This window comes from Aedes albopictus, chromosome 2 (genome assembly GCF_035046485.1).
Source record: "Aedes albopictus strain Foshan chromosome 2, AalbF5, whole genome shotgun sequence".
NCBI lineage: Eukaryota > Metazoa > Arthropoda > Insecta > Diptera > Culicidae > Aedes > Aedes albopictus.
The window spans coordinates 429,197,341-429,220,549 of record NC_085137.1 but is presented as its reverse complement, the minus strand read 5'-3'; the positions used below and the strand labels follow the sequence as shown (position 1 = coordinate 429,220,549).

The following is a 23,209-nucleotide window of genomic DNA, read 5'->3' as shown; positions in this document are numbered from 1 at the left end:
GAACTCCTGGAAGAATTTGTGGAGGAATTCCTGGAGAAATTCTTGCAAGAATTCCAGGAACAATCACTGTCCCTGGGCAAAGGCACAACCTTGTGATCAGCTTGATTGCTGTCAGGTCTCGGGGCTTAAATGCATCTTTACTCTACAGAGAAAGATGCACACTCGTGGTGCCACCAAGAATCGATACTTTCCATGATCAGACAAAGAAGCTCTGGGGTCCTTTTTAGTTGTTTTTGATATATTTTATTTCTATTTGCAGGAAGGAAGTCGATACAAAATTTTCCTCCACTTTGTTATAATTATTAACTAAACTTCTTAGTACTGAAGACACAAGAACAAGAAACACAAGAAACTAACCTAATCTGCTCACTGAAAATCAAGCATCTTTACCGTTTTGTATGAAAATGGATTGCCGGTAGTTTTGCTTTGTCTGACACTGTATGTCCAAAATTCTTACTGCATTATTGGTACCATTTCTTCAAAGGTAAATTACGTTGACCATATAATTAACAACACATTCTTTCACAGCTCAATACAAAGTTAATCTCCCACCTTTCCTAATCCTTGAGGTTGCAATGCCTACTCCTAAATTCCACAGATTCAATGTTAGGAAGAAGTTTTTGATACCAACGCAGCTTGACATGACGAAAACTGATCACTTATTTAGCAAGATGGACAACTTAATTTATAACGACAAAGTAGATATCTTTACAAAGCCAACGTGTGATCAATACTCAATTAAAATACATTATTGACGTCAATGAGTTCTATCTGATACTTTGGACAAACATTTATCATTTCTTACTAGCTGAACTGATAACTCATAAAAAACATCATACTCAATGAATATTACTCATCTGACCGAATATACAAATTTTTGTTGATCTCTAGGTAATATTAAAGCATGACAGAAAGATAAAAGAAATTTTGTTAGACGCTTCTTTTTGATAACGACATGATTAGGATTACAGCATACTTAATTGAACTTCAATGAAAATTCCTATAATTTTTCTATGGTCTATAACTCAAATTTTAGTATTGAAATATAATTTAAAATATAATTTTCTCTTTTTTAATTCAGAATAGTTGATCTTATTTATTATTCTATGAATTAATTGCATTTTAAATCAAGAAGTATATCACATACTTTTCGTCTTTGATAATTACCAATATTTTTTATTTGGATACAATAATAATCAACAATGATGATCAACAAAATTTTTAAAATTTCGTAGTATTATTTGCATTATTGTGCCAAGTCTAATCCAACCCCTTTCCCCAACCCATACCATTACCCATCCGATGGTGTTCATGTGGTCCGCACGGACTATTACGGCCATTACCCCTCCTTGATCTTCGGCTTTGGATTGACTTGCGCTCTTATTGCCCCACCAAACGCTGCAAAATGAAAATGAAAAATGAAATGAAAGAATTCCAGGAACAATCACTGTATGAATCTCTTGAAGAACTCCTGCAGAGGACTTTGAAAACGATGCACAGTAACATGATGCCCGCCAATTGGGTTCTTTAGGGGTATCCCGTTTATTTCATAATCTGATTCTCCGCCAAAAAAATAGTCAAAATCCAAAATATCATAATTTTTGGAGTCCGGGAACCATTTTTAAAATTCATTTAAAGTTTGTATGGGGATTTTTTTTTGTTCGGGTCGAACTGTCACTTCATCGATTGAACTGTCATTCTATCCACGAAAATTAAAACTGTTTTGTTAATTTAACCATCAAAACAAAGGTATTGGAATCCAATAAAATCACGTTACACTCAGAAAAATGAGCTCTTTCGATTAGGCTATAGAAAATAGCAATATTTTATTCACTAAACAACCCAATTATCGCGTACAGTCAGGTCACTCTTTTTAAGTACCTTTACTAAGACGCATTGCATCCTAGTCGTTTGGAATTTAAACAGTTGCCACTCAAAACCAATCGTGGGAAATTGTAAAGCTATTCACCGGTAAGACCATCATGTGCCAATCAGGGCTATGTTCGACAATCGACATTGAACTTTCAATGTCAATTCTAACGCTATTGATATTGAATTTACACTACTGGAATTGGAGTAGGCAGTGAACTTCAAATTTCATTGCCTGGCGAGGGGGCCTTGGCGCAATGCTGCTGTCGAATCATGACGTTAGATCGAACAAAAGCAGTAGATAGAAGGTTTGTAGCCAGCAACAAATGATTCACACGTATTCGTATGTTGTATAATGTAACTACTCGTTCGTGTCGATGTGCATTTTCACTTGTGTACCTAGAAGTAGTGAAATGAGCCACATATGGCTCCTTTTCTCATTCCCAATGAAGCACAGAACATTTTTGGCGATTGGTGGGTGAATGGTGGTATACTAGTCATGCAAACTGCTCTGAAATAAAAACAATCTTGCCCTAACTAGTAGGTAAAAGCGGTACAAAAAAAAATCATACGGTATGGTGTATTCATTGCATGTAAGCATGATTTATACCGCATGATGGAATTTGAAGTCGTGGGAACCAAACATGTTGACGTGTGTGTTGTACCGAGATTTATTGGTCACATGTTAAATTGTAGCACATCTGGATATAATGGGGAAAACTCTGATTTTGATTTTGGCAGTAATTCCTCATTAGAGTAGATTTTATGTAGCTCATATAAGCATTATTTTGTGGGTTACTTTGAAGTTCTTGCCAACAATCTCATTTTTTCTTTATGTTTGTTTAAATTCAACATTTCAGTTACACTGGCTACTGCCCGCAGTACATGTACCGAATCGGAAATACATACTCATCGCTTTCACATAAGCTGCTGATTGATCCAACGGTTGCACACGCAGAGAAACTTATTCTGGCTGATCGGTCCACCGATGAGTATCAGGTTCTTCAATATTTTTCCTTCCAAATTCCAATAATAAACTAAAATTTTGATGTATCTAGGTAAATCGGCCAACCATCAAAGAGATAGATCCCACCGGAGTGATTGTGCCCCGGCACGAGGATGAGGACATGCGAGACACCATCTATCGCAAACCGTTGATGCCCGGCTACGAGGGATACATACCACGAACCCAGGGCAAGTACGGGCGGCGTTATGCCGTCGTGACGAGCGAAGGATTGAGCGAGTTCGAACGGGACTGCCTCCGGAACCGGGCCCAAATGAAGAAGCTGCGACACCGGACGGCACAGCCCATTTCGACTATTTCCGAGTACAGTTTAGGCGACAGGATGAAGGTTTGATATGGATATTTTCACTCCAATTTCTATACACAAATAAACATTTTGAATTTTATACAATTTCTAGTTTCATAAACGGGATTATCATTTCCCATTGGAAGCCACGCGACCAGACGCAGCCGGTGTCGGTAAAGAAGTGCCGTTTGAAAATCTGCCACAGCTACCCGCACTACCTTATTCGAATCACACACCTCCACATTTCATGGATAATACCGACGAAGAGAAACATTTCAAATTAGGTAAACCGTCTTTTTAACAATACGTTAGCTAGAAACCATTTTATTCTTCAAAATTTACTCTCTTCAAGAAAACCTTCCTGTCGAATGGGTTTTCTATTTGTAGAACTCGTTTCGTTTTTATAACTAGGTATTTATTTTTCTTAACTACGATTCATATGACTTTATGAACATTGTGTCAGTATTGCATAATCGTTATTTTATCTAACTCATTACAGTATCATATTTTTTTTTCTTTTTTTTATCTTTATTAACGAGATTTTTAGCCCTAGGCTAGTTCATCTCGGGACCCACACTTTACTTCCCTTCCAAAGGAAGAACTCACATTTTGCGAGTTTGTCGGGAGTGGGATTCGATCCCAGGTCCTCGGCGTGATAGTCAAGTGTTCTAACCATCACACCAGGTCCGCTCCACATAGTATCATAATGACTTACTTTTCTACACTGGTTTATACCTAATGCAACTGAAATGAATGCAGCCGTTCACTCTCTCCTCTTCGTACTGTTTTTTTCTTCTTGTCTGTAATACCTTACTTGTCACACTTTTACCTTCCCTCCCTCTTTTTCAACGTTTCAGCTATTTGAAATGTTTCATGAATTTGAAATAATCAAAGATTGCCTTGATGATAGCGACGTTTAATCAAAATAACCTTTAATAAGCAGTTTACGCTGTTAAGTGAATCCCCCTAATGTTAACTGGTGAAAATAACTAAATAATAAACGTCCATTTGTTTTCATATGCATCAGTAAGAAAAAGTGAGTCGTTATGGTATTGTAATGCTTAATGTCAAATGATAATTTTAACATTGAATTGCAAAGGTGGATTTTGTAAAACTTTATTTTAATTCGCCATATTTACAAAGTGTAGTATGATGCAGGATTGTCGTAAACCGTAATAAACAAATTGACAGTCCAGAAAATGAGATCTGCATGAATTATATTTATATTAGAATATTATACCACCAAAGTTAGTAAAAAAGAGATAGCTGATGAATATCACTCAATGAAATAAATACACAAATGAAAACCATCAGGAATGGATCAGCTGTTTTTGTTCTTTCGATTGCAATGCAACTCTTGTATAGGACAGCCTTATTCTGGGTTAACGCACACTTTTGTTTTTAATTTCGGCACCATACTTAACAATAAACTCATAACCGACCTATGAGCATTTGTGTCATATCCCCGAGAAACAAAAACAGACCAACAGCGGCTTGTCTAAAGGCCTAGTTTGCGCAACTAAAAACACTACAAAATGACGTGACCCGTGAGTTTTTTTTTAAATTTTACTATTTATCAATTATGAAAAGCCTTATTGAACAGAAAGAATCACTTATGGGTAATTCTCGCTGAGACCGCCCCACTTTTTACACCTTGTCTTAAAAAATGTTTAAGGTGCCAATTTTCTGAAAGCCCTCGCCTAAAAAGTAAGAAAAATGCATTTGGTTACTCAAATTGATGGACCCCCCGTTAGTTAGAGCCACGACAATTTGTGCAGACCCCTCGATTTTGGTCAAATTGAGGCTCACTTAAACCGTTATAACTCGAAAATTTCTCCAACAACCACCTCAAAACGAATTGATATTGAAAAGAGGAAAGATAGAGCTAATATTTACAATAATAAAAAGTTGGGTCGGCCATATTGATTTTGGCCGCCATCTTGGATTTTTATACCAAAACATTTTTTTCACCATGAGGGCAACCACCGATTTTCAAAATTTTTGCATCAATTGAAAGCTGAGACATTTATACATAACATATCAAAAAATTAGAGATGTCTTTTTCTTCTTTCAAAAGTTATCTGCAGTTTTGTAAATTATGCAACGTTTTCTCCATACATTTCCATGCGTACCGGCAACGACATGCAACAGCATCCGAGTTAACGCCTGCATGTATACACAAAGGCGCGTGCCGCAAAATTTGGTTAAATCGGAGGTTCGTTTCCGTTTTTGACTGTTTCTCAATAATGCGGGCATTGTTTTTATAACTTTTTTAGTGTTTTGAAAAGCTTAAACCTTCAGCTTTCCATTAGTGGGTTCAGAATTTAAATTCGTGTTCGTAAACACTGCGAAATAACGCTGCATTTATGTAAACGGTCGGCACCGGGCCCAGTGCGCAAAAGTGGCATGATTTACAAAACGGCAGATAACTTTTGAAAGAAGAAAAAGACATCTCTAATTTTTTGATATGTTATGTATAAATGTCCCAGCTTTCAATTGATGCAAAAATTTTGAAAATCGGTGGTTGCCCTCATGGTGAAAAAAATGTTTTGGTATAAAAATCCAAGATGGCGGCCAAAATCAATATGGCCGACCCAACTTTTTATTATTGTAAATATTAGCTCTATCTTTCCTCTTTTCAACAACAATTCGTTTTGAGGTGGTTGTTGGAGAAATTTTCGAGTTATAACGGTTTAAGTGAGCCTCAATTTGACCAAAATCGAGGGGTCTGCACAAATTGTTGTGGCTCTAACCAACGGGGGGTCCATCAATTTGAGTAACCAAATGCATTTTTCTTACTTTTTAGGCGAGGGCTTTCAGAAAATCGCCACCTTAAACATTTTTGAAGACAAGGTGTAAATAGTGGGCCGGTCTCAGCGAGAATTACCCTTATGCAACAAGTTGCCTAAATGAAGATTTTCCAGCGCAAATCGTAAAAATTAGAAATCTTCTATATAGAGCAGTGATGGAAAACAGTGAGGAATGCAGCTGAGCAGACACAAACGCAAAGCTATCCTGCTCGTGAACAACAGAAGCCAGAATATATTCGCACTTCCTTCTCTCGCGAGCTAACGAAGCTGGTCGCACTCGTGATTGATTCGCGAAGCAGCTCTGAACATTTCCCAATTTTGTGAAAAAATGAATTTACACGGCCGACAGATTTACTTTTCAGGAACAATAGGGGAGACTGGGGAGACTTGATCCTTTTTTCTTAATTTGACTGTAACATTAAGAAAAAACACAAAACTAGATCCACTTTTCGTACAGAATGGCAGGTAAACATCTATTGCAAGTTTATACACAACAGAAGGACTTTAAATTATTGTTAAAGTTTTCAAAACTGTGTTTTTATGGAGGAATGTCTTATGATGTATTTTTCAAAAATGGGTCACAATTGATCCCCTTTTGAGCACATGTTTAATTTGAAGGGAAAATAACTCCAGAAGCTTCCTGTTCATTTTCTTTTCAAGTTTTCTTACATTTTTGATGAATATGGTGCTTGATATGGTGTATTTGAAATTATAAGATTTCCTCAAATTGTTAAGGAAATGCCGTATTTTGAGAATGGGGAGACTTGATCCCCCTTTTAATGGTGTGTAATAAAATAATAATTATCTGACACGTTTTTATCATTGAATATACTAGAATTCCGAGTAAATAGAGGCTTCCAAATAGAATTTTTTTTTTTTATATTCATAATGTGTGTGTAATTCTCGAGGGATCAAGTCTCCCCATGTCACTGTTGTATACACTAAGCTACAATAATTGAAATATTTATATAACAACCTTATTTGGATAAATACGTTTGATAGTATTCTATTTATACTTTGAGCTGTGAAATTTTGACACGATTTGGTTCAATTTTCACAAAGTTATTGAGATTTTTCGGAATCGCCTAAAAAATTTCTGAAGGACTGAAAACAAACCATCAGCCATCAAAAAATAATGCAATAAACAATTAAAATCAATTGTAGCCAAAACATTGTCGTCTGTCCAGATGTTGTTTTGGAAAAAATATGCTAGAAGAAAACTGTTTTTGATTCCGAGAAAATATGGGGGGAACAAGTCTCCCCAGGGATCAAGTCTCCTCAGTCTCCCCTAAAGCACAAAACACTACTATCTGATAGATAATTACTTGTTTTGCTATTAAAATCGCACTAAAATGCAATTCCCGCATCTCCACTTGTTCTTCGCGAATAAAAATTCATGAGTGTTTTTGTTTTTGTTTTGCTTCATACTCGTGAAGCAAGCGGGTGCGAATAAACTCACACACGGCTTACTCTCGGCACCGTGAGTAAACCGTTTGTTGGTTTTACACTCGCGAGTTGATTCACGATGAGAGTATTTCCATCTCTGATATAGAGATGAGCGGAAGTTACAAATGTCGATTCCGCAACGCTGTTTGTTTTGTTTACAACAGCTTCCAACACTTGCTACAAACCAAGAAGTTCAAACTTTGTGCGTGACTTCGTTGTGGTGCAAGTTATTTTGTTTACGTTTGCTAATTAAGGACAGCTACAAAAGTTTCTTCATTAGCATGAGCTCTTGAAAGCAGAATTTAAAAAATATAACCTTTTTACTACATTTTCATTTGCTATAAATTGTTCGATATTAAAATAGTCCTATTTACAATATTGTTCATTCCTACGAACGATAAACATGTTCGTTTGGCTCACACTTTGACAGTTCTTTCTGTACGATTGGATCACAATGGTCGCTTCCGCATATCTTTAGAATGTAGGATTACTAGTTAAAATGAGTGTAGAAAAATATGTATTACATACAAAATGCATACAAATCTATATATATAAAAATGAGTTTGAAGTTCCTTTGAGGCAACAAAACTCAAGAACGGATGAACCGATCAGCATGAATCTTGCACGGTACGGTTCGTATTCGCGGTGGCTGTGTTTATATGTACAAAAAGTTACGAAAACTATTTAAAAAAGCATGAAAATTGTGAAAATACAGATTTTTTATGAGCCGGGAACAAATTCAGGATGATGGAAATTAAATTAATCTAGAGTGCGTTGCTGCGATACCCCCAACAGTTGTCAAACCACCACAGCTTGGCAAGACAAAGTTTGCCGGGACAGCTAGTATTAAGGCTTTTTACGGCATCATCAGCATCGGCAGCCATGTTGGATATGTAGCTCGAAATTTCAAAGTGATAATTCTCAGCCACGAAAGCGAATATTCGTATGAAAAAGTATCATCCCATATGCTCACTCGCAGTGATTACGATGATACTTTTTTAGCTGTGTTCCTGCAGGATTATCAGTTTTTTATCACTTCAAAAACGCGAGGCCAACAATCATTGAAAAGCAAAAAATCAATGATTCGTTTGAAGGCTCAGTGATGCAGCATGTCACCTTAAATACAATTATAAATGTTAGACATCTTATAACAATGCACAAGTATATTCCGACAGGAGCTTACTCTTTTTGGCATAATGCCATTTGGCATAACGCCGCTTGGCATAAAAGAGTTTGACATAACAGCAATTGAATTAGAATTTTTATTCTCATGTGTAATTTTTCATATTACTATCACTGTTATTTTTAAAATTGTATTAAATATCACACGTCATACGATTCATTTTGGCAATTAAAAACTATGTGCAAAAAATAAGTTCTGACACTAAAAAAAACTTGTTTAAGGTCGAATATAGGACCTACAACCGTACAATGAGCCCAATCATCTTCCGATTAAGGTTGAAGGATTCGTCATTGACATAATCGTCATCATTGAAAATTCAAAAGCAGTTTTCTCATTCAAAGCTGACATTTTTGCAGTGAAAATGTATTCACTGTATTGCGGATGCAGAATGGAATACAGTGATTCACTGTCAGTGTCACTGTCAGTGAATACATTTTCAATTCAAACATTCATGTTTTGAGCGAGAAAACTGCTTTCGAATTTTCAATGATGACGATTATGTCAATGACGAATCCTTCAACCTTAATATGTTTTTCATTCAAAATTATGACAAATGAATCATTATGTCAAACGGAGTAGACTCGAATGCGTCCAGTCCAGTGCATTCCACATGAGGAAATAACTGGACGCTCTGCATAATTCAGCTTTATACAAAAAACAGGTAACAATAAAAGAAAGCACATACAAAAATGTTTGGAATAGGCAACTTTTTTTCTCTCACAAAAAAGTTCAACATTCTGTAAATTTTCATAGAATGCATCAAACATTCTCAAATTTTGACTATTTGTCAACCTATTGTATGTGTATTATTGGTACAAATTTGAGCTCGATTGGGTAATCTTTCGCGAAGCTATAACCGTTCTCGTAAAACACTAATTTATAGATAACTATTTTTTGAGCTATCATATCTCGAAAACCAGTGAACCGAATTGAATGAAATTTTGAACGTTTATCAGCAATATATTAATGCTTTACAAGTTATTAAAACATAGGTACTTTTTGAACGTTGAAAAAAATTATCATGGATTGACACTTTTTGGATCTTTCTTGAAAAAAAAATGTAATTTTTTTACATCGATGTCGTTAAATTTTAGTTTTCATATCCAAAGATTTTCTACTTTTTTTCTGGAGATAACTCTAATAAGATATATTAAAACCTATTTGAATTAAAGGAAGAACATATTTAGTATTTTTTGAGTGATATTGTAAATTTGACTTATTTCCACTATATGAGTGAATATGTCGAACCGATATAACTTTATTCATCGTAAAATATTGCATTTTATAACCTCGTATCAAGTAGGTATCAATATATTTTTGATAAACGTCGAAAATTTCATTCAATTTGGTTCACTTGTTTCCAAGATATGACAGTTCAAACATTAGTTGTCTGAAAAATAGTGTTTTACGAGAACGGTTCTAACTTCGCGAAAGATTAACCAATCTAGCTCAAATTTGTACCAATGATGCACATATAAAAGGCTGACAAACAGTTTTTAAGATTTTTTGATGCAAGCCTTGTTGGATAAATGTACGACTCGTACTGAAAAAATCATATTTTTGCAACTTGTTGCATAATTAACTACAGTGCGAGAAATAAGTATAAAGGCAGAGCCATTTTCCATACAAAACAATCATGTTTAGGGATCAAAATCACTTTTTCTAGCGATTCGATTGTTATGGAATTTCGTCTGCAACTTTAAAATAACTAGAATTTTGGCTAGAAATATAAATCATCATCCATTAAAACGTTTATATCGACTTTTCAGATTCAAATAAATATAAAGACACATTTTTATATGGAAATAAGTGTCTTTTATTTGATTCTGAAAAGTCGATATAAACGTTTTCATGGATGATGATTTATATTTCTAGCCAAAATTCTAGTTATTTTAAGGTTGCAGACAAAATTCCATAACAATCGAATCGCTAGAAAAAGAGATTTTGATCCCTAAATATGATTATTTTGTATGGAAAACCGCTCTGTCTTTATACTTATTTCTCGCACTGTATAATTTGATTTGATCACGTTTTCTACATTTTGCAAGTGGGACTGAAATGCATTTATGGCAGCATATAGGCCTGTCTGCGTTCTACGTTGCTACAATTGTTTGATCGATATACAACGCATATGGAAACACCATTTCACTACTGCGTGATTCTACGGAACGATTCCGTTCCAAATTCCACCAGTTCAGATTCCTGATTAGCTGTGCCATGTCCTACGCTACAAGTGTGTTAATCAAAAATTCAACGTTATTCCCATTGAATTCTTGTCTATCATCCCGCAGGATACACCGGTCACAAACCGTTCCTGTGGCCACGGTTCGGCGAAGCGAACGTGTCGCTGACCAAGAAGGCACTGTGCGATTTTACCAACAGTTACCACACCGAGTGGGTTCCGATATCGCCGGCCGGGTCTGGAACCTGCCAGCCGAGTGCCGCCATGAACGAGATCTACATGAAGAATATTGGCCTGGTGCCGAGCTACAAGGGCCACGTGCCGGGGGCGATGTTCAGGTAAATGTTAGTCGTTTCGGAGTTGTGTTTCACCCTCGTTTCACCCGCCTTAAGGTGTAGTATAGTTTGAGGCATTTTTGTTTTTTTTATCCCTCAATCGAAACTTTAAGTTTTTTGCTGATAGTTGGGACTGTTATGCGTCATCGAAAAATTGATGTTTTGGTCACCTCTTAAGATGTCTCTGTTGCTTCCGTACATTGCATTTTTCATTCGATGATAGACTTTTGAGCAAATTTTCGGAGAGGAAAAATAAATACATACTCACAAGCAGGCTTGGAAAGCGTCAATGTCAACACGACTCGTCACGTGATTATTACAGAAGTGCCTCTCTCAATGTCATCGAAACGGGAGACGATGACCAAGAAAGTCTAACCATATTCGCTCATTTTTCGGTCATGACGAAGCGTGACATGGATTTAAACATCCATGATTCGTTTTGTGACGATGAAAAGGCCTACTTGTACATCGTCATGGGATGATCACGACCAATAACAGCGCTGCGTCACAAGTAAGTTTGCATGGCAGTTCAAAGCCGAGGGGGGCGACACATCCAGATCATCCTATTTTTACTAATAATCTCACTCATCTATCACACTGTGTATTATCCTTTTCAATCTTTCTATCTGTTCCCATCCCATAATCCATCTCAAATCTTTTTTCTCATCTCCTCACATCTCTCAACATCTAATGCGATCGACGTAAACAAAGTGAACGATTTTGTTCAATGAGAGTCTAATGAAGGTGTGGAAGAGACACTTCGTGTGCGTGAGATCCGTGTTTGGTGCAAAACATGTCACTACTACAAGCAAAGCGAGCTCCCATAAGAACGCGTGTCAAATAGTGACGTCACTATTTGTGTTTACATTTTTCTTTGCTTACTAATACATAGCCATATCTTCTTCTTCCCCACCTGTAATATACTCTCATTGGATTTTGTTGTCATCGCTGTGGGAATCGTTTTAGGTTTTGTGCGGAGTTTTCCAATAAAAATTATAGTATTTACACCGAATACAACAAATTGCAATTCTATGAAACACGAAAACTTCTAAATATTCTTCCGGTAAGTGCGTGCTGTATATTAGAATTCTTGAAATGTGTTAAAAATTGCCGCTTTTCCCTTAGGGAACTGTACGGCTCAAGTAGATCATCGGGTGGCGGCATGGAATACCATCTGCCGCATGCGGAAGAGGAGCAAAACAGTGGCCGTGCCGGAGCTCGGATGAAAGCGCGAGGGGACATCCTGCTCAAAGCCCCCATTATCGACGACGACGAGGACTTGTTGGCATAGTTGCACAACGAGGACTTTCCCCGATAGCGTTGTGGCATTACTTCGACGGCGGGATTGTGACTTCTCCAAGCACCGGTAGCGAGTCTGAATTCAGTAAAGAAACTGGAACGGCAGAAGTAGGAATGTCGACTGTCGCTGGTGCAGCTTCACCGACGGAGGCAGCGAGCAAGAGCTAGTCAACAAGCTGGAAGAGCTGGAAAATGTCCCAAATCCGAAACATCTATGTAAGAAAACAACGCATTTATGTAAGGTTTAAGTTTTAATCAATAAAATGTTTTCAGATTGTTCGGCAGCAGTGATCTTGATCTCAGGAACCTGGCGGGACAGATGAACCCTATCAAACCGACTACGTCTCCACCACCATCGCCGTCGTAACGTATGATTATAGAGGATCCGGGTGAACGTCAATATTCGCTGAACAATCACAAACTCATGGTTTTGATTTAACGTCCAGCACTTTCTTCCTCCGCTTTGGCTTGGCGACGGAAGCTGTAAGGATGCGATCTAGGATGCGATAAACGCCAACATCGAAAAAATGGTCCATTAGACCAGGAAACAATGAAGAACATAGACGAGATCTAAAACATACTGACGAACCTACATTTTCAAGTCGGATTTTGTGAATCGCTTCCTGAACACTGCCAAGAGAACCAATTCAATTATTATGTGATTTAATTAAACTTAATGAATGCTTCGCTGATTGTTTTATTGTTTTCCTAAAAATGGAAAATAGAATTAAATCTAATAATGCAACTACAAATAAAATAAAAAGAATAAGGAATAACGTTTAACTTGGCACCACCAAGTCTATCGCAATATATGAAAAGAGCCCAACTGTGGTTTTTGGAACCAGTTACATTTCGCTTCATTAGAGGGTTTTATAAGCAGAAAATAAGTAGATGCTTGGGAACATCCTTAATCCTTCTGTTTATGATCTTATAGTTTGCATAGATAAGACCAAAGCATGTTAATGAAACTTATGTATTTGTTGGTAAAATATCAGTTACACATTTTTCATATTCTATACTTGACAGCTTTCGCATATCTACGTTTTATCCATTCACATCTCCTTCTATCTCAAGCAGCGGTCGGCAGGATTTGAAAGTGGATGCAGCGAAAATTATCCAACAAGAGATAGAGAAATCTGGCAGTTGCTCACTGATCTGAAAAAGCAGGTGCAATCTCCATCGACATCTGATTTACGATTTAGATGTGTCGCCCCCCTCGTTCAAAGCACATGTTTTAAAGGGGGTGGGTGATCCCAAACTTTTGATCGGGAGTGTATTTAAACAAAAATATAACAGTAATGATCACAAAATGGTTTCATGTAAAAAAAATGATAATTAATAACAAGCAACAAAGAAGATGCAACGATTACTCTTTATCCCTACTGGTGACAGATAATGACATGATCTCGAAATTTTTTGTTGCAGACAAAACGGAAGCTGAATTTGTTGCGTACTTTTCAACTCGTGAATAATCAATTATTGCTAACCCAAAGTCGAAACTGTTTGATGATAGAGCTTCACCAGAGTTGCAGTGTTTACCGACTCGAAGTTACCGTTCGAAAATCGCAATGCAAGACTTAAAAATCTCTAAACTCGTGGTGTACGATGTTAATCCCATTATTTTCAAGTTGGGACAAACTTATGTCGCATGGGTTTATTTGTCGCAACAAATACAGGTTGTGACATTGTCATTATTGTTGCGCGATGGTTGAATTTTGATTCACTGGTTATCATACAGTGTCATCAACCCATTATAATCCAAAAATATTCACCGAAATACCTATTCGCCGATGACTATTCTCGATAGCGGGCGTCATATTCACAATATTCAAATGCTCGTCATTTGAAATTCGAAATATTCAACAGTATGGTAAGGGGGAGGGGCAATCTAAGAGATGGATCCTTATAACTACATATCTAAATACAAATCAAATTTCTCTGTTCTCTACCACGACTCTTAAGTACACTAGTCGGCGTAGTTAGAGGGGGGCTAGAGAGGCCTAAATATTGTTTCCTTGTTCCCTTGAAGAATTCCTGAAGGAATCCCTTAAGCAATTCCTGGAGGAATTTCGTGAGGAATGCATGGAGGAACTTCTGGACAAATTTCTGGCGGAATCCCAGGAGGAATTCCTGGTGAAATCTCTAGGGAAATTTTTTGAGAAATCGTTGAAGCAACTCCTAGAGAATCCCTGGAGATTTTTCTGAAAGTATAAATGGAGGAGTTCCTAGAGAAATCGCTAGAGGAATTCTAGGAGGAATCCCTGGAGGAATTTCTGAAGGAATAATTTGGAGAAGGAATAATCCTTGGAGAAATTTCTGGACGAATACCTGGAGCATTCCCTGGATAAATTCCTAAATGAATTCCTGAACTCTGGGAGGGACCTATGGTAGAATTCCTGGAGCAAACTCTGGAGAAATTCCTAAAGGAAACCCTGAAGGAACCCCTGCCGGATTTCCAGGAGAAATTCCTGGAGGACTCCCTGAAGAAATTCCTGGATGAGTTCCAGTAGCAAATCCTGGAAGAAATCCTGAAGGAATCCCTCGATGAATTCTTGGAGGATTCCCTAGTGGAAATCTGGGAGGAATCCCTGGAGAAATTTCTGAAGAAGCCTCTGGAAAAGTTTCTGAAGAAATTCCTCGAGGAATTCCCAGAGGAATTTCTGGAGGAATTCTAGGAGGAATCCCTGGAGAAATTTCTGGAGAAACCCTAGATACATCTCTGGAGAAATTTCTGAAAAAAATCCTAGATAAATTCCCTAGAGGATTTCGCAAAAGAATTTCTGGAGGAATCATCGGAAGAAATCCTGAAGCAATCTCTAGAAGAATCCTCACAGGAATCCCTGGAGAAGTTTCTGAAGGAATCCCTTGTAGAAAAAAAATCTGGATAAACTCCTGGAGGAAATCTTGGCAGAATTTCAGGAGAAATCCCTGGTAAAATTCCAGGAGGAATCCCTGAATAAATTCCCAAAATAATTTCTGAAGGAATCCATGTAGGATTTCCTGGAGAAATTGCTGGAGGAATTTCTTTGGGAATTTCCGGAGGAATTCCTAGATCAGTTCCTGGATAAATTTCTGGAGAAATTCCTTTCATTTTCATTTTCATTTTGCAGCATTTGGTGGGGCAATGAGAGAGCAAGTCAGTCCAAAGCCGATGATAAGGAGGGGTAATGGCTGAATAGTCTTTGCTGACCACATAAACGCCATGGGATAGGAAAAGGGTATTTTGGTGTGGGATTAGGGTGTTGGTACAGACTTGACAATATCAATGCTATTCAGATGCAAAATAATTTTAAGGCTCAATAGTGAATCGCATACCTTCCAAAACCAAAAAACAATAATTCACAAAATACCAAGCAAGTCATAGAAAGAAAAAGCGCCCGATTGTTTATTTTGTCAATTATAACAAACGGAAACTTCTACCCTCTCCGACTCGCCAGTCACCCCGGAAAAAATGTCCCTTCAGTTCTGGAAAATATATTATTCCCAATTAAGCCTTTAATCGAATTGTCCGCGTGGTCTTGTAGTACCCCTGCTAGGTAAGAATCAGTCATTGCCATACATATTAAATGCTAGACACAGGGATGGAAACACTCTCATCGTGAATCAACTCGCGAGTGTAAAAGCAACAAACGGTTTACTCACGGTGCCGAGAGTAAGCCGTGTGTTAGTTTATTCGCACCCGCTTGCTTCACGAGTATGAAGGAAAACAAAAACAAAAACACTAATGAATTTTTATTCGCGAAGAACAAGTGGAGATGCGGGAATTGCATTTTAGTGCGATTTTAATAGCAAAACAAGTAATTATCCATCAGATAGTAGTGTTTTGTGCTTTATTGTTCCTGAAAAGTTAATCTGTCGGCCGTGTAAATTCGTTTTTTCACAAAATTGAAAAATTTTCAGAGCTGCTTCACGAATCAATCACGAGTGCGATCAGCTTCGTTAGCTCGCGAGTAAAGGAAGTGCGAATACATTCTGGCTTCTGTTGTTCACGAGTAGGATAGCTTTGCGTTTGTGTCTACTCAGCTGCACTCCTCACTGTTTTCCATCACTGAATTTGCATATGTAAAAGCTTTGCTGATGTGACTTTCCTATTAGGCAATTCTCTCATCTCATGTTTGTCTTCAAAACCTTATCAAGCTTAGAAAATTGAAGTTGATAAACAATACATTACAAGGTTCGAATTCCCATAGAATGAGATCATTCATTCGCACTACAACACCATAGGAGATAATACCACATTGGCTGATTACAGTACAAATGTGAAAAATCTCCCTTTTCCCCCTATCCGCAACCCGGGGACGCTCCCTGTTGGATTTCGAAAGCCTCGGAGAATATTACAAACCTTCAATGGCATTCCCATAAACTAACCCACATTGCCCATTCAGGGGTCTGACTGGGCCTATTACCCTCCCTCAGTTTGTAATATTCTCTCCAACTAGGAATTATATTTTCCCGGCACATAAATGACTTCGACAAATGTTCGATATAGGTACTATGCAGCGTCATGATCAGTATAACTATATCAGATGACTTGAAGATCTGATTCTTACAGAATTGTTTGCCATTGATTATACATTCAGCTATTCCAATCATTGCTGCAAAGGCCATCGACCACATGCCTGAAATCAAAGCTTCCTGGAAGATATAATCCAAGCCCAGGGGATAAATTTCTGGAGAAATTCCTGAAGAAAGGAACTACCCCAGGTATATTTCTTCAGGAATTTCTGGAGAAATTCCTGAAGAAATATACCTGGGGTAGTTCCTGGCGGAATTCTTGGTTGAATTCCAGGGCGAGTTCCTGGAGAAATTCTTGGATGAAATCGTGGAGCCTGGAGGAATATCTGGAATAATTCCTGGATAAATTCTGGGAGAAATTCATGGGAGGAATTTCTGAAGGAATCTCTGAAGGATTTCCTGGAGGATTCCTGAAGGAATTCCTAGAGGAATCTCGATAGGAATTCATGCAGGAATCCCTGAAGGAATTCTTGGAATAATTCTTAGATGAATTCCGGGAGAAATCTCTGGAGGAATCCCTAGAGTATTTCCTGGAAAAGTTGTTGTAGTTATTTGTGAAGAAATTCCTGGGGCTATTCCTGGTGGAATTTTTGAAGATATTCCTGGAGGAGTCCCTAAATGAAATGAAAAGGAATCCCTATAGAAATCCCTGGAGGAACTCTTGGAGGAATGCCTGGAGAAATTTCTGGAGTCATACCTGTAGGAATTCCTGGAGGAATCTCTAGAAACTTTCATTAAGAAATCTCTAGAGGAATCCTTGTATAAATTTCATGAAGAATCCCTGGAGGAATCCCTGGAGAAATTCCTAGAGAAGTCCCAAGAGAAATTCATAGAGAATTTCCTTGAAGGAATCCCTGAATGCATTTCTGGAGGAATCCCTGGAAGAATCTCTAGAGAAATTCCTTGAGGTATAACTCTAGAAGAGGAATACTTGTAGAAATCTCTAGAGGAATTCCTAGAGGAATCTCTTGAAGAATTCCTAGAGGAATTTCTGGACAAATCCCTGTAGGATTTTTAGAGGAATCCCATCAGAAATTCCCAGAGGAATCCTGGAAGAATTCCCGGAGGAATTTTTGGAAGAAACCCAGGAAGAATTCCTGAAGAAATCCAAGGATCAATTTCCGATGCAATTCTAGGAGGAGTTTCTGAAGAAATCCCGCGAGGAAGTACTGAAGAAATCGAAACCATTGGACTCATATCGGAAATCTGTTGGGTCTGTGTTAGGGTTGGTGGCCAAAATAAAAACAGGTCCATGATAAGTTTATGTCGGGTTACACGTCATCAAAGCTTAAACCATTAAACAATTGAAAAAATATAACCAAGTCCAAAATTCGTGCAGTCTCTGCCCTCAATTGCAAAAAAGGAGTAATTTTAAATTAAAATTCTTTTTTGATAAACATACAAAAAAGTTATCTAAAAAATCTGTTTGCTATACATTACGTAGATGATTATCAGTTATCAATGATATTTTAAACATATAAAATTTTGCTTCCAGGTTCGGTACAACATTTGGCAACGACAGTAAAAATGCCAAACGGTGCCTGAAGAAATGCTATGAAGATTGAATCAACAGTGTTTAAAATAAATGTTGCCTAGTAAGTACCTATCAATTCAATGATTTCGGATAAAAGAAATTCCCATATTTCGTGAATAAATTGATATGAATATAATTTTAATCAATACTAATAGAAAGAATCCCATACGCCAGCGTGTTAATTTGGTTTTTACTAATAAATTGCCAATAAACTTTTATCACTTACCTAAAACAATACGTCATACGCAACCAAGTGCCATTTTTTTAGCTTCGCTATTTATGTGTCTCATTTGCCGTCAGCTATGCTCAGCATTTCATCGACCTTGACTATCTTTTCCCGAGGCTTTCCTTTCGGCTCCCCTCGACGACATTCTTCCGCATCGATTAACTTCCAGCCATCCCAAGTGACTACCCTTTTACCACTCATTTCCAATCCCGGTTTAGATTCCTTCACTCGAATGACGTTGTTCGCAAAATCCTTGCAAATCAAATCTGCCACTCCGAACGAATTGTTCATCGTCGTAAGGATAACTCCGGTGGGACCCGTCGCGAGCCAACCCGAAGCGTACAAACCCTTTTCATACTTATCTTCAATATCGTCGATCGTTTGATCGCTTCCGGTCAGCGTTTGCTTTAGCACCCTACCGGAAGCATTCGAGACGCAACCATTGCGTTCGTCAAAGTTCAATGCGGAGTCCACATTGACCGACTTGTAACCGATACTGCGACATACCAGATCGGTTGGGATGATTTCCCGCTCGTCGGTGGGAATGGCTCGATTGTCCACCAGTTCGTTGACGGTGTATTCAATAGCCTCAACTCGATCCGTTCCGATAACGTTCGCCGGAGAGCGGAAAAATATCGGCTGGAATTTATTACTGCCGCTGCTGTTGACTGAGGAGGTTTGCTGGGCAGTTTGCTCTGAGAGGCTTTTCATCATCAGTTCCGTAATTCGTTTGCGAGGTCGCGGTAAGTTGGGTAGAGCCTCCTCCAAGTCTGCGAAGATATTTAACTGTTTGATCAACTAAGGAAGAAAAACAAAATCAAATAGCCAACGAACCATGTAAATCATCGGGTCTCCATGTTGTAACACAGTTTGGCAGTTTGAGCATTTCTCGTAGTTCCTTGATAGTAAATGCCGCTTGTAAGGGGCCACGTCGGCCCACGAGAAGCACCTTCTTTATGTTGCTTCGCGAAAGTGCCTCCAGCGCATATTCGGTTATGTCAGTGTTCTGAAACATAAAAAACTTATTTTGTAACATTTTGAACAGATGCAAATCTTAGCAACTTCACCTTCAATAAATCTGCCCCAGACAGCACTATTCGAGCTACGTCAACAGCGACATTACCCTGCCCAAGCAATGTCAGCGTGCTGCCGCTGAGATTGGGATTCAAATTCTCAAAGCCAGGCAGACCATTGTACCAGGCAACAAATTCCCGAGCCGATAGGACGTTTGTCAAGTTTTCATTCGGAATGTTAAGCTTTCTATCCTTGTCTGCTCCATATGTCTGTGAAATGAGGAAAACAATTTAGTTTCGATTATAAATTGGGGTTGGCTCACACCACTTACCAAAAGAACAGCATGATATCTATCCCTGAGTTCGTCTAGAGTGAAATCTTTTCCGAGGCTGAGATTACCTAAGAATCGCACCCGCGGATTCTCCGCTGTTTTCGTAAAAGTATTGATGACATTTTTCACCTCGGGATGGTCTGGCGCTACACCGAATCTGAAGAAAAGTAAATGAATAGCTCTATAAATTAACTTCATACCTAGTGAGAATGGAACCCCAACCAACTTACCTCACCAATCCAAAAGGAACCGGTAGCCGCTCCACAATATCGATCTGAGAATTGTCCAAGTGTTTCAGAATATACTGAGCCGCGTAAAATCCAGCCGGCCCGGCTCCTACAATACATATCCGCTTCGGAACGGATCCACTAGATGAGCTGGCGTATCTGCTGGCTGTGCTTCGAACTCCTTGGCAGCCCCAGTGCCAAACCTTCGAGAATCCCACTTTGCGTAACATTTTGCCGGGAACTATTCACACTTTTGAGGTAGATTCAACTTTTGACGAGCTTTGTTTGGATTTCACTATCCAAAATTTAGTCACAAAACGTAATTTTTCCAAGCCATGAAGCGTAAAACTCTCTATCAGCTGGGTGATAACACTACGGAACTTATTTACATTTTGTATGCTGCGGAATGCACTTTCACTTCAAGCTATGCAGCTGTCATGTTGGTAATTTATATGATTTTTGTTTACAAATTCAATTAAACGTTATGAGGCGTTACACATAAGCAGCCGTACCAAAGGGGGTTTTCCCTATACAGTCGAAAGAGAATTTCCAGAAGATTTCGCAAATGGACGTGTTCACTCAGCCAAATAAACTTAGATCTTTACAGGGGGTTTCTTAAGGCCTAACTTATGAAACGGCCTTTTAATAATAAATTCATATTGTCGGGCCGCCACCAAACCGGACCGCGCACAATCAAGTCGCGACGCGACCCAACTCGCGACGTTTTTGAATTATGTCAAAAGTAGTGCGCATCCTTGTCGTTGTTCTTAGCAACACAGCGCACTAGATGCGAAACAGTTGCGACACTTGACACTTGTGGACCAAGAAAATGGCAATGAGCCATTTTACGAAGTGACAACAATGTTGATGATGATATTGGTTTTCACGGGTTATTGGACGCTACCTTCTGTCAAAATTCATTCATAAAATCGGCTCGTAAAATGGACTATAGTCTATTTTACGAAACGACAACAGTGTTGATATTGATATTAACACTCACGGGCTTGGGCGCAACCTCCTGTCAAATTTTCATTCATGAAATGAGCGATCAGCTGATCCGAAACGTCTCGTAAAATTGCTCATTTTGGATTGAATGACTGTCTTGATTCCAAGGGAGTGTCCATAAATTACGTCACGCAAAAAATGGCCATTTTCAACCCCCCCTCCCTCCTATGTCACACTTTTTGTATGAGAGCTCTGGAATTTTTGTATGAGTTGTCACACTTTACTGAACCCCCCCTCCCCCCTAAAAGCGTGACGTAATTTATGGACGTTCCCCAACCGGATAGACAATAATGATTCACAGCTTGACTTTTCTATATTGCGCTTCTCGAGAATTTTTAGCATTTCGACAAGTTTCTCTTTGACCTCTTGGTTGCGCGCCAGGGTATAGGGCACTGCACGATGTTCTCTCCTTCTCTTTCATACTTACTAGACCGGGTCAACAAGATCGTTTTTTCGGAACAAAGCTTTTTCGATGCCTATTATGGTCCGTAACAACTGTGCAAAATTTGGGCTCGATTCGTTGTGTCCCCGCATTCCGCATTGCGTTTGAAATTTGTATGGGATTTAGTATGGAAAAACACACGTTTTTGCATTTTTCTCGTAAGAGGCTCCAATTTGTCTGGAACTTTGTAACCAACGACGTTAAAGTATAGCCCAGGGGATGCTGATAAACTTTGCCAAAAAGAGTAAGGTAATAGAGTGACTCTGAAAAAAGTTATTAATGTTCAAAGTTGGATATCTCCGCGCAACTGCTGAAAACCATTTTTTCTGCCAACACTGCTGATGCTTCGAAGGATCAATTTATCCTTGCTTTATTTTATGACATTTCATAGAATCCCAATCCCCCATTCCATCAACAAAGAGCAATCAAGCTAACGGTTTTCAGTCGATTTTCATCATTCAATTATTTTTTGATCACACAATTCTTATTATTTTAGGGTCTGCTGATATTGATTCCGGAACTATTTTGGACGAATACCGTGGTATCCATATTTCTGCAACCGATAGCCACTTTACAAGAAACTCACCGGAACCTAACTTGCGAAAAGACAAACCAGTTATTATGCAAGACATTTTGGAACTTTCTGGCCATACGTAGACTAGAACCTGTGGTTACTTCCCGCATCCATTTTCCGACTGCAGAGAACAAAGTTTAGAGCAGACGGACGCACTCCTTAACGTTGTTTGCAATTTTTGAACTGTAACATCATGTCATATCACTCACCCCTTGCAGGTGTATGCAATTTATGAATGAGTCCTTACGGGATAATACTTCGGCTTTCTACGCAAGTCGGAGTTCAATAATATTCACAAACTGGCCTCTTTCCTGTATCGCCTGATAGGAATTGATGGCAGGCTTATTGCATTTTAGAGCAGAATTTTTTTCTGTCGGTGTTCAATTAACTTACTGAATGCTAGGATTATCCTTGTGCTCGAAGAGACTTAATGAAGCTACCGATTCTAATTGGTTTTACAATGACATGACGAACTCCTAATTCCAAGCTAATTCGACAGTAGAAAAAGTAGAAAATGCTATGCTAGATTTGGAATTACAAACAAACTGTTCTGAAGAAGGCAGTCTCAGAAATGACAAAATACGTATACGGATTTATTATACCAATGATTTGACTTTCTTATACTTCATCCACCGTAAATCATATATTAAATAAAAATATTAAATAATGTTAAAAATATTAAATAATGAAACAACAATGAATTGCATTGAAACTTTACTTTTTTCACGTTTATTAGTCCAGTGCTTCACTTTACTGCAGTACTCTGTATTCACAGCTCCTTAACCTACGTGTCGCAGGCTTCTCGCTAAGTTTTTCGAATGGGTGTAATCAGTTTCGTACCTTTTAATTCCGCCCTATTTTGCTTATCCTCTAAAAGATACGCGTATTTAAAAGGTACGGAAAATAG

General features: G+C 38.3%; 2 protein-coding genes and 1 long non-coding RNA gene across 4 annotated transcripts in view; 2 read left to right on the top strand and 1 right to left on the bottom strand.

The window, feature by feature from the left end:
- Positions 1-18,619, top strand: part of LOC109427172 (CIMIP2 protein GA14893) — a 41,268-nt gene extending 22,649 nt beyond the window's left edge. For both annotated transcript variants that reach the window (XM_029869735.2, XM_062853627.1), the window contains exons 3-7: positions 2,730-2,868; positions 2,928-3,221; positions 3,292-3,463; positions 10,910-11,138; positions 18,445-18,619. In XM_029869735.2, coding sequence (XP_029725595.1) covers positions 2,730-2,868; positions 2,928-3,221; positions 3,292-3,463; positions 10,910-11,138; positions 18,445-18,514 — 904 coding nt within the window. In that variant the 3' untranslated portion in view covers positions 18,515-18,619. The remainder of the gene's footprint in view (positions 1-2,729; positions 2,869-2,927; positions 3,222-3,291; positions 3,464-10,909; positions 11,139-18,444) is intronic.
- Positions 11,145-17,095, top strand: LOC115265280 (uncharacterized). The gene is made up of 3 exons (XR_003896553.2): positions 11,145-12,198; positions 12,261-12,650; positions 12,708-17,095. It is a non-coding gene; the product is annotated as an uncharacterized LOC115265280 (long non-coding RNA).
- On the bottom strand, positions 18,601-20,728 carry LOC109406573 (NADPH:adrenodoxin oxidoreductase, mitochondrial). Its single transcript, XM_019679676.3, has 5 exons — positions 20,285-20,728; positions 20,055-20,211; positions 19,777-19,992; positions 19,544-19,715; positions 18,601-19,479 (listed from the first exon to the last, which is right to left on the bottom strand). The coding sequence occupies exons 1-5, from the start codon at positions 20,509-20,511 to the stop codon at positions 18,770-18,772; spliced, it is 1,482 nt and encodes a 493-aa protein (XP_019535221.3). The 5' UTR covers positions 20,512-20,728; the 3' UTR covers positions 18,601-18,769.
- Positions 20,729-23,209: the final 2,481 nt, after the last annotated feature.